Source organism: Myxine glutinosa, chromosome 8 (genome assembly GCF_964187855.1).
Source record: "Myxine glutinosa chromosome 8, kmMyxGlut1.1, whole genome shotgun sequence".
Taxonomy (NCBI): domain Eukaryota; kingdom Metazoa; phylum Chordata; class Myxini; order Myxiniformes; family Myxinidae; genus Myxine; species Myxine glutinosa.
In genome coordinates, this window is record NC_136268.1 from 31,014,922 (window position 1) to 31,031,124 (window position 16,203).

At 42.9% G+C, this 16,203-nt stretch overlaps 1 protein-coding gene across 2 annotated transcripts in view; it reads left to right on the forward strand.

Moving 5' to 3' along the window:
* LOC137432364 (P2X purinoceptor 4-like) overlaps window positions 1–16,203 on the forward strand; it is a 31,061-nt gene that overhangs the window by 4,903 nt on the left and 9,955 nt on the right. For both annotated transcript variants that reach the window (XM_078783137.1, XM_078783138.1), the window contains exons 5-10: window positions 5,201–5,261; window positions 5,357–5,438; window positions 8,737–8,817; window positions 10,521–10,659; window positions 14,299–14,435; window positions 15,149–15,230. In XM_078783137.1, the coding sequence (XP_078639263.1) occupies window positions 5,201–5,261; window positions 5,357–5,438; window positions 8,737–8,817; window positions 10,521–10,659; window positions 14,299–14,435; window positions 15,149–15,230 (582 nt within the window). The remainder of the gene's footprint in view (window positions 1–5,200; window positions 5,262–5,356; window positions 5,439–8,736; window positions 8,818–10,520; window positions 10,660–14,298; window positions 14,436–15,148; window positions 15,231–16,203) is intronic.

The following is a 16,203-nucleotide window of genomic DNA, read 5'->3' on the forward strand; positions in this document are numbered from 1 at the left end:
TTCCGTTGATTCCGTGCGCTGAAATGCGCTGAGGTAAATATGAATAAAAAATATGGATCGTCAAATATTTTGAGTTCGGCCAAGTTCGTCCCAGGCTCAATGGCCATGTCTATGCCAAATATCAAGCACGTAAGCCTCTCCGTTTAGGAGTCTATCGGTAACATTACACACACACACACACAAACTGTGTTTTATATATATAGATATTATGATGCAAAGATGAACTGATTCGATTTTGGCAACAAGAGGGCAGAGGTTACGTCAGGTAAAAATGTGATACTTGAGAACAGCTGAAGGGATTTAAATCAAACTTGGTACAAGTGTGTATAACTAGCTGGCGCTGCCTGGGGGAATTTGATGCAATATGTATTGAAGTATTGAGTCAGAATCAAAAATATCTTTGTATTCCAGAGGTACATCACTTGCACGCAAAGTTAGTTTAAATGACGTGGGGATGCAAAATAAAATTTAAAAAAAACCGAATAATTACCATCAGTAGTTTAGCCCATGTAATTTCTGTACAACAGACAAAGAGGATTACAGGTGGGGGAGCATGAACACGGTGGTGGCGTTATAAATCTGGAGGTGCAATGCGCCCTAAATGGCCCTTGCCAGAGCTATCTCTATTGGGTGAACTCGCCAGAAGTGCTCCGACTGGCATCTTACCATGCCAACCTTCGTGACGCAGTGGATTAAAGTTAATAACAAAGAAAAATTAACAGACGGATCATACAGAGACAGAGAGGGTTAGAGGGTGGGGGAGAAACGTACCAACGGAATACAGTTTTCCTTATTAGCTTGCATACATGCGACCTCAACATAAGATCTTCACAATACATATTACTCGATCGCGGTAGTGTAGAACCAACATACTCACTCGAGGCCTGAACACGGAGATGTTATAATAAACCGGTGTAAACCAATCTTTTTAATAACAGGCGCAAATGTAAACACTATTGTCATTAAATTTGTGTTGTTGACAACAAATCACGATACACAACCTCAACCAAACATATTACCCGATTGCTCCCAGGAAAAAAATACACAGGGAGTGTATCACCACAAAACCCGATTGAGGCCTAAAGGCCAATTATCTGCTTCTTTTTTTTCTTTTTTGTTTATCTTACTATAATTCACCAAATGTCCGTCTGTCCATCCGTCCGTCCGTTTGAAGGTACCGCAAAAACGGCTGAACCGATCGCAATGATATTTTGGGTGGGTATTCCTGGGACCCCTGGAGTAAAATAGGCTATATTGTTTTTCCAATTTTCCAGTTTTCCCAAACACGATGGAATAATATTTACCGATATGAACAGTGATGTGGCTTTTATTGAAATTCGACAAATACTGTTTAGATTTTGATGAGAATTATGAACCTGCCACGAATGCGGAAGTAGACAGTTGACGGCATTGCGCGGATTTGATAATATCCCAATACAACCGTCATTCAATCGTAATGTTAAATCGTTAAACGTTAATCGTGTTAATCGTTTTGTTGAAGTATCAATTGATGACTGGAATTGAGTGAATACAATTACGATTTTGAATTCGTAATTGTATTCACCCAACCGTACGGAACTTCACATCAGGATTTAAATATTTGTTTATGTCACGAATGTTGCTAAAAGTTAATTTTTTTATATTAATGCTATTTAATTTGTGATTGGAGTTATGCTGTTTGGAATGAAAAAAGAGATATCGAGTTCAAGTGAATGACGAAATGACGTAAACGTGAAACGCAATAAGATCAACGTGAAACAAGTGTAAACGTGAAATTCGCGGATCGCCATATGCAAATTCACCACGGACCCACGTTCGATGTTTCTATTCGTGAATGTACCCGTTTTTTTGCGAACGGGTACATTTTTCATGGAAGTCCTTCACGAACTTGCTGTCCATGTCTGACGTGCGACTGAAGGTGCTACAGGAATGTGGAATTTATTGGCTTAATGCTTTAGCATTCGCCATTTCTGCATTGTCTGTTTGCTTCTGGCCTCCCATCCGTGCGTAGCATGGGTACCTCACTAGTTTTTTTTATCCAAGCATAGCCCTTGGCCTTCCTCTGGATGAAAGAGGAGGCCATGCAAACTTTGGTTGCACTTGTTCCTGCAGCGTCCGAATGCATAAACAAACACACAAACAAACTTTCTTCTTTATATATTAGATGATGTAATAATGTGCGTGGAAGAGTGTTTCGGTCAAAGGTCAACGTCAAAGAGTGTCGTTCTAGTTAGTTTTTTAAATAATCGTTTTTGGTCATATATTATACCACATTATTGACAATGCTTCTAATAACTATTATAACCTTTCATTATTTTCAACATACATTTGAGCTTTCAGTAGCTTCTGGTTCATGTGAGATCCAACACCGAAAATATCTCAAACGGAAGTTGTGTTATGTGGAATTTATTTGAAACATGTTGCACCCTCTGAGGGCAATAATAACCAGATATCTGCGATCACATTGTTATCACCAACTGTAAGCCTTCCCTGATGGGGGAGGCTTACTCTTGGCGATCGCCTACAACTTGCCCTTGCTCTGTAATCCAATGATGGATATTTTGTTTGGACCACCACATGACAATGACATTGACCTTCAACACTTAGGAATATAATTCAGAACATGTTTCCCCATAGCCTGGTGTTGGTGTAGCGGCTAGGGTGCCAGCTTAGGATTCCTCGGATCCTTGGTTCGAATCCCGGTCGATCGCTGAATTAACGCCAGGGGGGTTGACTCAACCTGTCATCCTTCCGAGGTCGGCTAATTGAGTACCAGTTCACTGGTAATTCCCTGCTTGTCGTAAAAGGCGACAAAAAGGGTTGGCAGCAGGAAGGGCATCCGGCCGTAAAACATTGCTTCAAAAAGGGGACCAAAAAACAACAACCACGGTCCCCGAAAAAGGCCAACCCCCGCTTTGCGGGGAAAAATGGCCTCTAAAGGTGGTTTTTTCCCCATCTCCAGTCTATCCATAAAACCTCCGTCATGAAAATTGGAGGGAAATTATTCAAGTTGTGATAAAAAATGTGTTTTTTGTTAATTCGGCTACAATCCGAAACATAGGGGCAATACCCCTGGCACTCACCTGGTAGAATAAACAGTATACTGCACCGATTAAGGTTATTTTAAACCAATTTCAATGGTTGCTAGAAGACAGGGCAGCATGTACAATCATACTAACATAATCATAAAACTTTAAACAAACAAATAAAAAAATACCTATTTTGGGGGTCAACCCCCACTCCTCCAACCCATATACATCTTAAGACCCCAATTTTTCTAATGCCTTGAACAAACGTTGGTACATCATGGGTGATTAAGGTTGTGGTGAAGTTTCATCGAAATTGCGTGTGTAGTTTCTGCGAAGAAAGCAAATACCTATTTTTGGGGGAAACCCTCTCCCATAGACCTCTAAAGGGGCAGCTTTTTTTTAAATGCCGTGAGCATACTTTGGTACATCACGGGTGGTGAAGGTTGTGGTCAGGTTTCATCGAAATCGTGTGTGTAGTTTCAGAGAAGAAAGCAAATACCTATTTTGGGGGGCAACCCCCCATACACCCCCAAAGGGGCAGATAATGTTAATGCCGTGAACAAACTTTGGTACATCACGGGTGGTGAAGGTTGTGGTCAAGTTTCATCGAAATTGTGTGTGTGTAGTTTCTGAGAAAAAAAGCTAATACCTATTTTGGGGGGGCAGCCCCCCCCCCCGTATACCCCAAAGGGGCAGATGTTTTTAATGCCGTGAACAGACTTTGGTACAGAATTGATGGTGAAGGTTGTGGTCAAGTTTAATCGAAATAGTGTGTGTAGTTTCAGAGGAAAAAGCAAATTCCTATTTGGGGGGGGGGGGGGGGGGGGAGGGGGTTAAACATGGATCCACTTTGACCCTGGTAAACCCCCCTTAGACCCCGATTTATTTTTTTTCTAATGCCATGAACAAACTTTCGTCACAACACAACAAATATAATTTGTGCCAAATTTGGTCGCAATCCCTTCAGTGGTTTCGGAGAAGAAGTTTCAAGTGTTTACGGACGGACAAAGGACACATTAAATATCAGGAGCACAACTTCAGTGCAAGTGCAGTGGCTTGATGCAAAAACATATTGGAAAGCGAAATTGAGCTTCCGAATTTTGACATTTGACAATTTTGAATTTTGAATTTTGAACGTTTGACATTCCAAATTGGCAAAACCGAGTGATAACAAAATACTTAATTTTCTTTTTTCAGACCAACATTTTACCTTTATCTACTCGGAGGGGAATAATGCAAATAAAGCGTAAATGCGGCTTGCTCTATGCTATCGAGATGGCAATTTGGCTCCGATTGGACAGACCTTCGTCGAGTTGTGGTGGAAAAATGTTAAAACGTCTAATTTGGTCATGACCTGAAAATTAGGTCAAGGTCAAAAAAAGTATCAATCCCACAAACTTTTTATTCCCATTCTTGCTGAAACATTTAATTCCTAAAGTTTCAGCCAGCTCTGAGATACAGCTTGTAAATTGGCAGAAAAAAGGGACAAAATCCTAAATGGGGGTTTAGTACTCCACCGGGTGCAAGACCATGACCGTTTAACCCTGAGGGGTATGGTGTAAATGTAATTCAAATGCACCTTACCCAAAGCTATCTATAGAGAGAAATTTCGTCCCGATCGGACAAACGTTAGTTGAGTTATGGTGAGAAATGTTAAAATGAATAATTAGGTCATGACCTTAAAAATAAGTCAAAGTCAAAAATAGGTCAACTCAGCCTGCTTTCTTTTGACATTGTAGATGCAAAATGGAATTCCAAAATTCCCAGCTGGCTCTGAGATACAGCTCGAAAATTGATAATTTGGAGTGTTGAGAGTGCAGGAAGAATATATATATATATATAGAATATATAAATATATATATATATATATATATATATATATATATATATATATATTTGAAATGTATTCCTGGGGTTTAAGAAACTCTGTGGTACCATTAAATATTGGGGGCGCCAATTGTAGAAACAAACCAACAACGTGTATAAGCCTTCCCCTCTGGGGGAGGCCTAATTATTACCTGCCAGCATTGTTTTCTTTGTCGTCTTGAGGAATTATTTTTCTTTTCTTATTTGTTTGAAGATTTAATATCTGAACTTTAACTGTGTTGAGCAAATTTGATTTTCAGAGAAACTCTTTCATGTTCTTACATAGAAATATGATTGTTGCACAGACAGCTCATTGTGAATTGCCGCAGGACTGCCCTAAAACAGAGATGGATCCCGAAGGAGTGGGTAAGGTTTATCCGTATCACATGCCGACATTGCCTACTTTCCCTGCTTCTGCATCACTCCAACTGTCAAACGTATCCCCTCTCCCTTGCTTCCAGGGGTGTTCACAGGGAAATGTATCAATAAATGGTGTGAAATTCATTCTTGGTGTCCATTAGAAAAAAAGGAAGTACCACCAAAGTGAGCATTTTTGCATTTACTTACACCTGTGTCCCATTTCAAAGTGCTGTATTGCTTTATTCCACCCCTTCCCCATTTGGTTTAAAGGTCTTTAAGACAAACAAATGGTATGTGTCCATGCTAATAGCGTGAAAGATATGCTCGTTGTTGAAGAAAACGATGTACTTGCTATTATGCAAATTAGACAATAGTGGGGAGAGGAGTGAAGGTGGTAGAGATGACACAGAGAAGGAGGTTGGTAGGAGGTTACACGATGTTACACATATGAGATGGAAGAAGTAATGGAGTTGGAATAATAGTTTCAGAAGAGATCAGAAAGGATGTGACGAGTGGAAAAAGGGATGGTTATGGCATGGTTGATGATGCAGAAACAAAGGGAATGTGTTACGTCGGCGTACGGGCCACAGATGGGATGGACTGAGGTGAAGAAGCAGGTTCAGGAACGCACTTGAGAGGAGGATGGGAAGGGTTAAGCCGGAGGTGAAGCTAAGCTCTGCGGTAGACTTCATTGCATATGTCATTGCAACTTGCAAATCAGCATACTTTCAGCTGCGAAAGATCGCATCCATTCGCCACTTTCTTACTCCTCAAGCTGCTCTAACTCTGGTCTGTGCCCTTGTCCTCTCAAGGCTAGACTATTGTAATTCTTTGTATGCTGGCTGCCCTCAGTTTCTCTTGGATAAGTTACAAAAGGTTCAAAACTCTGCCGCTCGTCTTGTCTGTAAGGCGAAGAAGTCTGACCATGTTACTCCGCTGCTTGAATCTTTACACTGGCTGCCTGTCTCTGCTCGTGTGCAATACAAAATTTGCACACTATGTGTTTCACAAGTCTTTCAAAGTGTAAGTCCTGTTTTCCCTTTGGTTTGAGGTGGGACAGAGATCGAGAGTATGTCTGTGTACATGTGCGGGGGAGGGAGGGGAGGAGGAGGGGGAGTACACATCTGTGGGTTTTGAATGGGGAGGGAGAGGAATAGGGCAAAAGTGAAGGTGTGTCTGTGTGTGTGTATGTTTGTGTGTGTGTGTGTGTGTGTGTGTGTGTGTGTGTGTGCGGTGTGTGTGCATTCGCGTGATAATGTAAAGTGCCATGAGGGTAGTTTACTCTGCTTGATGGGGCTATAAAAGACTCCTTTATTATTATTATTTTTATTATTATTATTATTACTAGGGCATTGCCCGTACTATATCTATATCTAAAATTATATCCCCCCCCTCTATTTACATGAAATGGTTTGGTCCAAAGCGAACGGCTTGCGAGTACGGTGACAATCCCCCCCCTCTATTTACATGCAATGGTTTGGTCCAAAGCGAACGGCTTCCGGAGTTTGGTAAAGAAATCGCCATCGCGTGCACAAACGCGCAGGAAAGCGAATGAATCGCAAATTCGTTTTTATTAGTTTTAAAACATAGTTTAACGCCAACATAGTTTGCAAACGTGAAATAAATGAATACGCTCTCAAATGTGCCATCCGAGGCAGAGTGTGTCCTCCACGTTCGGCACACGCGATCGTTCGCTGCTCTCTGATTGGTTGAATCGTTTTTTGGACATAGCTCGGTAAGTAATTGTCCGATTAATATGAAACCTTGAAAAGGCACATCCTCGGGTCCCCAGCAATATACCTGGCAAGTTAAAAGTATATCGGACCCGTGGTTGTCGAGAAACAGCGGTCACAGACAAACAAACGTACAGACGTACAAACGTACAGACGTACAGAGATTACTGGAATTATAGATAGATATGTGGGAGTAATGTAGCCGGGTGAAGAGGAATGTATTTGTAGATTTGAATGAGGAATAGAGAGGATAGAGATCTGATGGTTCATTCTTGCAGAAGCGGGAGAGCCACAAGGTCACATACGGGAGTGGGACAGCACAAAACGGAATTGGATTTGTTGATGATTCGGAATGAACAGCTGTGGAGGATCAAGGACTGTATGACAGTCGTGGGAGAGCATGTCACAACTTGGCACGCGCGCTGTGGTGTTTGTTGTGCGAATGCAGAAGCGGAAGGAGGTTAAGAGTGTGGGCCGAAAGCCGATCAAGTGGTGAAAGTAGAAATATGATGTCACTGAAGTGCAAGGAGATGGTGAAGGTTAAGTATGAGGAACTTAATGAGAAAGCCTAGTGCTTGGAGGAGGAGTGGAAGAAGTACAGAGGCATTTAGGGCAATTGCAGAAAATCTGTGGAGAAGAACATCAGGAAAGGGTACAATGTCAGGGAATCGAAACCAGGTGTGGTGGATTGAGGAAGTGGCAAAGGCAGTTGGTGAGAAGGAGGTTTGGGAGTTTGGATAGAAAAGATCAAGGATGCAGGGTTAGGGGAGGAGGACATCGAGATGCAGTGTTATAGCAATTGTCTAGGCCTAAGAGGAAAACAGCAAGAGAAGAAAGCTGTGAATAAGGCAAAAAATTTATATGGAATCGGATGTGTTTAGCAACTTGGACAAGTATAGTCGGACGAAGATTATCTATTAGGGTGTAGGCGAGGCCTGCGGTGGGGGCATAGTGGAAGACTAACGGATGTGTCCTTGTCGCGCAGAAAGCCCAAGGGATTCTGTGCGCAGCTTCCCCCGCAAAGGTCTCAGATATCTCCTCTCCCTCACGGCTCGTAACGTGCCTTTTTGTTTCTCCCCACCTCAAGCCATGACACCACTAGCCTCTCCCTGCTTGGTTGTCATTGGTTCGGGGTGTAGTTCGTGCGCGGGGCAACCTATCATCACCTCATGGTGCTAAGTGGTCATGGCGTTTCCCCATAAATTGGTGCCAATGGCCTGTTAGATCACTTTAAAGGACATTTAAGACAGATTACAAAGGGACAAAAAATAAAATGGTGTGAAGAGAAAGTGGGTTTAGACACACATGTGGGGAAGGAAAGTGACAGCTTTCTATACACATAACGACGCATATCTCTATATTGCAATTAAATTACCTCACGCTTATTCTAATACGCGCATTAAGGGAAATGACTATTGTTATACTATGCAAAGTTACCTCCTAGAAGACATTCCCACAGCAGTATTTAAGTGGGTGAGGGAGAGGAAGTTCCAAAAGGTTTGAACATTTACGTGTATGTAATATGTAATATGTAAATATTTTCTTTTAACGTTGTTCAAAATAAGATGCATACATATGATTATCAAGTCAAACAATAGGATAATAATAGTAAATGAATGAACATCAGAGAGAAATGAGGCATTTTAGAGTATCCTGAGATTTTTCTCCCCTCTGAGGACCAGGTTGTAATGAATTCTGCCACCCCCTCCCCCACCCCCTTCCCGCTTATGTCTTCCCCTAAACAACAGGCCTCCAAAGCTTAAGGGAGCAGAAAACCTCACAGCACTGATCAAGATTTCTGTTTACTTTCCTCGGTTCAACATCAGCAGGTATCATTGTGATAACAGTAAACTAGAGAGTTCATAGAACACGATACCCCATGTAGTGTTTCAGAGCATACTTCAATTCAAGTAATATAATGATTTTGAAGATCGTTCAAAAAAAAAAATCCGGTAGTTTGGCGCTATTAATTAAGTTGTATGCATCTTACGCTAACTCAAAACTTGCCTTCTCCCCCACCCTGCCCTATACAGCATTGATGCTCGTGGAAGAGCTAGAACGGATACGGACAAAAAAAATGAAAGGAACAGAAAGGAAACAACCAAGAGCAGGGAAGAGTGACAAAATAAAGTGGAGCGTGACATGGGGCAAATAGGGATGTGATTACCGAGATTTTAAATCAGACTAGACACAGCTTCGAGGCGAGTGTGCGACGGGGCATTCAGTTTAACGTTCATCCGAAGGACGGCACACACACATTGATGAAAAACACATAGATAATGTAAAACTAAAACAAAATGTACACCACACAGGTAGAGTTTAAAAAATTTTTTTGTTCATTCCCTTGACTGTTAAATTCAAAAAGCCACCGAGTGCGAATCTAAAATGGCGACTGCTGCTGTCAATGAATGAACGACTACGCGCGTGGTATGGATTTGGTGATGGTTCGGAATGAACAGCTGTGGAGGATCAAAGACTGCAAGGCGGTGGTGGGAGAGCATGTCACAACTCGTCATGCGCTGTGGTGTTTGTTGTGCGAATGCAGAAAAAGAAGGAGGTTAAGAGTGTGGTCCAAAGATCTACGATAGCCTCAGCTATTGATAATTTAAGACATCGAACTGCATTTATTTTAATGGGACTTCTTTTGTCAGTACGGACGTTCATATGTCAAGGAGTTTGGAAGTCCAGGACTGTCTGTATATAATTCAATTTAAATAAAATAAATATTGTAAAAGTCGTACAAATAAATCGATTAATCACGGAATTTACCACCGTTGACGCAGTGGCTATTACACCACCTTATTTAACTTGCTACAATCGTGCTGCCCGGATTAGTCAGGGCAGCGGGGTCACGGTCAGAGTGCCGATCGGTCCCCATGGACCGACCCTTTCCCTTTTGTCTCTGTCTCTTCTCTTCTCTTTCTCTAACTGTCATGGCCCTGACTTCGTGAAGGAAGGGTACACCATTCTGGATGTGGGGGATCCCTGGGTCGCTCCTTGGATAATGATCGGCTGTCTCCGTGCCGCGGGCTTGTTTGAGAGAACTGTCCAGGGCTATACAACAACAACAACAACAACAACAACAACGTTACAATTGTTCTTCATGCCGATTGTTTGTGGCCTTTATGACGTTGTTAAAAACATTGTTTCCTGGTTGGAATTATTTTCTATTTTTTTACTGCCAGACAGTAAATACAGTAAAATCGGAATCAAAAAGTACTCTAAAATGGCAGATTAATTTTTCCGATTCATGTTCAAAATATAACATTCAATTGAAATAAGTTAATATATAATTCTCGATAATTAATAATTATAATAATTCTCAATCATAAACTGACGTTCATAAATATACAGATGGACGGACATGAACCAATTGCTTAAACCCACTTTTTGCCTCGCGTGCACGGGGTAAAAATAAAAAGTCACTTTGGAGTTGTTGCTGTGTATTTGCCATTAAGGGCACTATTGGTATTGATGCAACCATTTTCTCTTACATGTACGCTACCTAAACAACATGGGTGTATTGTCACAGACGGAATATCCCAGATGATGCCAACATGACGTGGATGAAAAGCTGCAGATTCAGTACCAAGAACAACACGTGTCCAATCTTCCGTCTTGGTGATATGGTGGCTGCAGCTGGACAAGATTTTGAAACTCTTGCGACCCAGGTTTGCATTCCAAAAAGACAGCCCATGTGGCTTTAATCAAGCACATCTAGCTGCTGTTTGTGAGGTACAAGTCAAAACGAATTGCTATTGTAGGTTTATTTTTTCATTGGTTAATCAAATATCATGACAACCTTTATGTGTTAGGTGAGGCAATTAAAGTTTTAAGTATACTATGTTTAATAATAATAATAATAATGCATTTATTTTATATAGCGCTTTTCAGGAAGCCCAAAGACGCTTTGACAGAGTGCAAAACATAATGCATAGCAAAACATAAAGACAATTGCAAAAAAAGAAGAATCAATAGGGAAATATTCAAAGCACAAAGGAGGGAGAAGGAGAGGAGATAGTCAGGGGTTAGATGCTGTGGGTTAAATGTTGAATGCAGTGTTGAACAGGTGGGTCTTGAGTGATGTTTTGAATGTGGTGAGTGAGGAGGAGTCTCTGATGGTGTGAGGTAGCGAGTTCCAGAGGGTGGGAGCAGCGATGGAGAAGGCCCTGTCCCCCCAGGATCTAAATTTGGTCCGGATGGTGGGGGTCAGGAGGTTGGTACCAGCAGAGCGGAGGTTGCGGGTGGGAGTGTGTCTGGAGAGGAGGTCAGCCAGGTAGGATGGGGCCAGGTTATGGAGGGCTTTGTAGGTCAAGAGGAGGATTTTGTACTGGATTCTCTGGGAGATGGGGAGCCAGTGAAGCTTGTAAAGGACGGGGGTGATGTGGTCACGGGTCCGGGAATGGGTGAGTAGACGGGCAGCGGAGTTCTGAATGTATTGGAGTTTATTGGTGATTGTTGAGGGTGAACCATAAAGGAGGCTATTGCAGTAGTCCAGACGGGAAGTGATGAAGGCGTGGATGAGGGTTTCTGCAGCCACGGAGGAGAGGGATGGACGGAGACGGGCGATGTTTTTCAGGTGAAAGAAGGCTGTCTTTGTGATCTGTTTAGTGTATTTGTCGAAGGAGAGGGTTTGGTCAAAGATGATGCCAAGATTCCGGATGTGAGGGGAGGTGGATACTGGGAAACCGTCGATGTTGAGGGCAAAGTTATGGGTGGACTTGGTGAGCGTTTTTGGGCCAATGATGATTATTTCAGATTTATCACAGTTAAGTTTGAGGAAGTTGATTTGAAGCCAGGATTTTATTTCAGTGATGCAGTTTGTCAGGATAGAGTGGGTGGCGGTGGAGATGGACTTGGTGGAGATGAAAAGCTGGATGTCATCGGCGAAGCAGTGGAATTGGAGACCATGACGGCGGATTAAGTGACCGAGGGGGGGGACAGGTAAAGGATGAAGAGGAGGGGGCCAAGAACTGAACCTTGGGGGACACCTTGGGGGAGGGGAGCAGTGGGGGATTTGCAGTTATTGATGGAGATGAACTGACGTCTGTCAGAGAGGTATGATTTAATCCAAGAGAGGGCAGTGCCGGTAATGTTAAAGGTGGTTTCAAGTCGGGTGAGGAGGATGGTGTGATCGATGGTGTCAAAGGCGGCGCTGAGGTCGAGGAGGATGAGAATGTTGAGGTTGCCAGCGTCAGAGGAGAGGAGAAGGTCGTTGGTGATTTTGAGGAGAGCAGTTTCAGTACTGTGGTTGGAGCGGAATCCGGATTGGAATGTTTCATACAGGTTATTGGCAGAGAGGTGATGTTTGAGTTGAGTGGCTACAGCGCGTTCCAAAACCTTTGACAAAGGGTAGGTTGGAGATGGGTCTGAAGTTATTTAGGGTGTCAGGGTTTAGTCCAGGTTTTTTCAGAATGGGGGTAACAGCAGCAATTTTGAGGGATGGTGGGACGATGCCTGTAGACAGGGAGGAGTTTATTGTTGCAATGATAAGTGGAGAGAGAGCAGGAAGGGAGGCCTTGACAAAGCTGGAGGGGATGGGGTCAAGAGTGCAGGTGGCAGTTTTCATTCCGATGAGGAGTTCAGAGAGGTCAGTAGGGGAGACGGGAGAATTGAGACAGGGGATGGCAGGATAAGGGGGGGCAGGTGGTTTGAGGGGGAGCGGGTGCGGCGGTGGTCAAGCTGTTGTAGATGTTTTCAATTTTGCGTTGGAAGAATGAAAGGAAGGAGATGCAGTTGTCTATTGTGAATGACTGGGTGGTGGTGTTCAGGGGGCTGAGGAGTTTGTTTATTGTAGAGAAGAGTGCTTTTGGGTTTCCGGAGCCAGAGTGGATAATTTGAGAGTAGTAGGCGGAGCGGGCGCGGGAGAGGGCATCTTTATAGTGTTGTATGTGGTCCTTGTAGGCCTGGGAGTGAACTGTGAGACCTGTCTTATTGCGGAGTCTTTCAAGTTGGCGAGCACGAGTTTTCATCAGGCGGAGTTCAGGGGTAAACCAGGGAGCAGAATGGGTGAAAGAAACTGTTTTGGTTTTTATAGGCGCAAGTTGGTCAAGGCAGGAGGAGAGAGTGTGGTTGTAGTAGTCAGTGAGGTCAGAAGGGGTGTGGAGGTCAACGAAGGGAGAAGTGGACATTTTTTCAGAGAGGGTCGATGAGAATGAGGCAGGTGAAAGAGCGTTTAGCTTACGGAAGTTGATAGTGCGATAATGCCTTGGTGCTGGGGTGGGGATGTTGATGGTCAGAGTGATGGCTAGGTGGTCAGAGAGAGTGAGGTCGGAGCCAGAGAGATGGTGCAAAATTAGTCCAGTAGAGCAGACAAGGTCCAAAATGTGACCACGGTTATGGGTAGGAAAGTTGACATGTTGAGTGAGGTTAAAGCAGGTGAGTAAATCAGTGAAGTCAGTGGTTAGCGTGGAGTCAGTGGAGTCCATGTGGATATTGAAATCACCAAGGAGGAGGATTGAGGGGGAGAGGGAACATAGCTGGGTCAGAAAGTAGGAGAAGTAACTCACCCACACACATTGTTTGTATATATATATTGTTACAGTTGTCAGCCCAGGCCAGTTGCCTGTCCAAATCCTGACAAACCATGCTTAAAGTGGTCATGCCGGTCCACAGTTTCGGATGCAGGTTCACGGGCCTATGTGCCATGCTACCATACTTCAGTGGAACGTCTGAGCCAGTTACGCCACGTGCTGGTACTTCCCTCATGCCCGGCACTGAAGTGACAGCACGGGTGGTTCTGCCACAACGGAAGCGTGAAGCGTTTCATGCAGGGCACTAATGATCCCGAACATAATCTGTCATTTAATGGACGATTAATGATGTGGCTCACCACCAGGGCAACTCAGAGACCAAGTGACTTAATGCGTGTGTTTATTATAACAGGGGAGGGTTTACTATAACAAACGACACGAGAGCCTTTATTCTACAGTACTATTTATACCCGAAATACGAGCACTGCATATCGTACACACTGTAGATACTTAACGAGATAAACCCTAACGGGTCCCGGCCATACCACACAAGAAGGACCAGGGAGAAACGACAGGACAATGGAATACCCCACTGCCAAGATTACTTTTCATAAGCTTAAAATTTAACCCTTGTATGAATACAGGTTGGGTCTTGCACTGGAACAGAATTTCATAAACCAAGATATGTTGAGCATTCATGGCCAAAGTTGAGGTTTTCCCCAGTTGGATCCTGTTTGTTGTTCCTCCGCTAACCAAGTGATATGATTGTAAGGAATGCAAGGTAAATGGTTATGGAGGTTGAGATGCTATGCATTACCGAATGAATGTGGTGAGCAGGGTGGCGTAATCGGAATTCGTGTTGCTTGGTTTTGTGATTTTGACTATCGGGTCTCACTATGTCGGCCAACTTATACCTTTCGTCGACTGGACAACCCAAGTCGACAGTCCACCATCTCACCTGGATATAACTTCCGGTTTGTCTTTCTTGCACACTCCCCGCCCCTCTCACACAACCATCCACCCTCTCTCCACTCCCTAAATTTGACTGTGTTAATGGGAAATGTCAATGCAAAGATTGTGTACATGAGTGCTGACATAACTGGTGACCAACCAAGCACTTTTATGTTCTCGCTCCTCCCTGAGCCTCAACATTGCATTTTTTAAAGTCTCGACTGGTCTTTAATAACTCTGGTCGCCCATCATAAGTCTCCCAGTCATGATCTTGTACCTACACACATTGTACCTCCATCACACATTTCATATTGGGCCTTAATTATATGATCAGATTTGGTAACGATCAGTTCATGTATATGCCCTGCGTTTCACTTTAAGAGTATCATAAAAGCCAAGGTTCTTTGATCGATCAATGTCAACTGGCAGGCGGATGTCATCCAAAGTTGGGATTATTTAAAAATAAAAAATAAAAAAAAACCGATACACGAAGCACACCGGCACAGCACTGTACACAGCAATGCTCTCCGCTCCCTCTTGACTCTGCTCTGCCACTTACATACACAGCTCCCAAAAATCCCTCCCTTTATGAACCCACTCATACATATGAGATACTGTAATTCCATATATAGAAGGAGCCAGAAACATGAAATCATGAAAAACCAGAAAACATGAAATCCCCTTTATTCACTCCTCTTGTCCCGTTTCTCATCTACATTTTGTCTTTCTTTCTCAGTTACGCGATCTATCACAACCAGAATGAAAGAACGCTCATTAAGGCCTACGGCATAAGGTTTGAGATCCAAGTCTATGGCAAGGTGAGTTTTATTATCCTTTTATCTGCTTTTTGCCAACGTAATTGAATGGTTCAAGTGTCTTTGACCAAATAAATGTTTGTGGTTATAACCTGGCCAGATATTGTTTTGGCTAATCAAAATAAAGACCAATTACTGCACTGTAGTCCCAAGAAGGAAGCCGGACATTAACAATACACACACACACACACACACACACACACACACACACACACACACACACACACACACACACACACGTAATTGCAATCTAAACTAGAACGGCACTCGGTGGAGCGCATACCTCCGCAAGGCTGAACAGTTTGTTTTGTATCCCAATGATCGGCCGGATCTGGATGCGGACCTGAACCAAAATCTAATCAGCTTGTTCTTGTCGCCTAACCAACTCGTCCACCAAGTTTAGTCATAACTCGTCCATAACTTTTTGAGATATCATGTTAAATATCATTTTTCGCCCGATCTCTCAATGGTGAAGAATCACTTGAGAAAAAATTAAATAATCCTCATATTCGAATCCATATTCAGATCTTCAAAATCGAATCTATTTGTCCGTGTCGCACAAACAACCTGTCAACCAAGTTTCGTCCAAATGCGTCTAATTTTTGGAGATATCCTGCTACGTATCGTTTTTGGCCCTATCTCCCAATGGTGAAGAATCACTTTTAAAATTCTCATAGCCGGATCCGGATCCGGTTCTTCACCAAAATCTAATCATTTCGTCCTTGTCACATACCTCATCCTCTCCGCCAAATTTCATCCGATTCCGTCCACAACTTGAGATATTTTGTTCACAGACAGACAGGGGTGAAAACATAACCTCCATCCACCTTCAGTGGCGGAGGTAATTAATTAAATTATATTGGGCATTAAGTTAATTAATTAAATAATCAATAATTGGCAAATTAATAAATTACATTGATTACATTGGTAATCTAAATTGGTCATAGCAAAGTTGTAACGTGACCATGCACGTGCG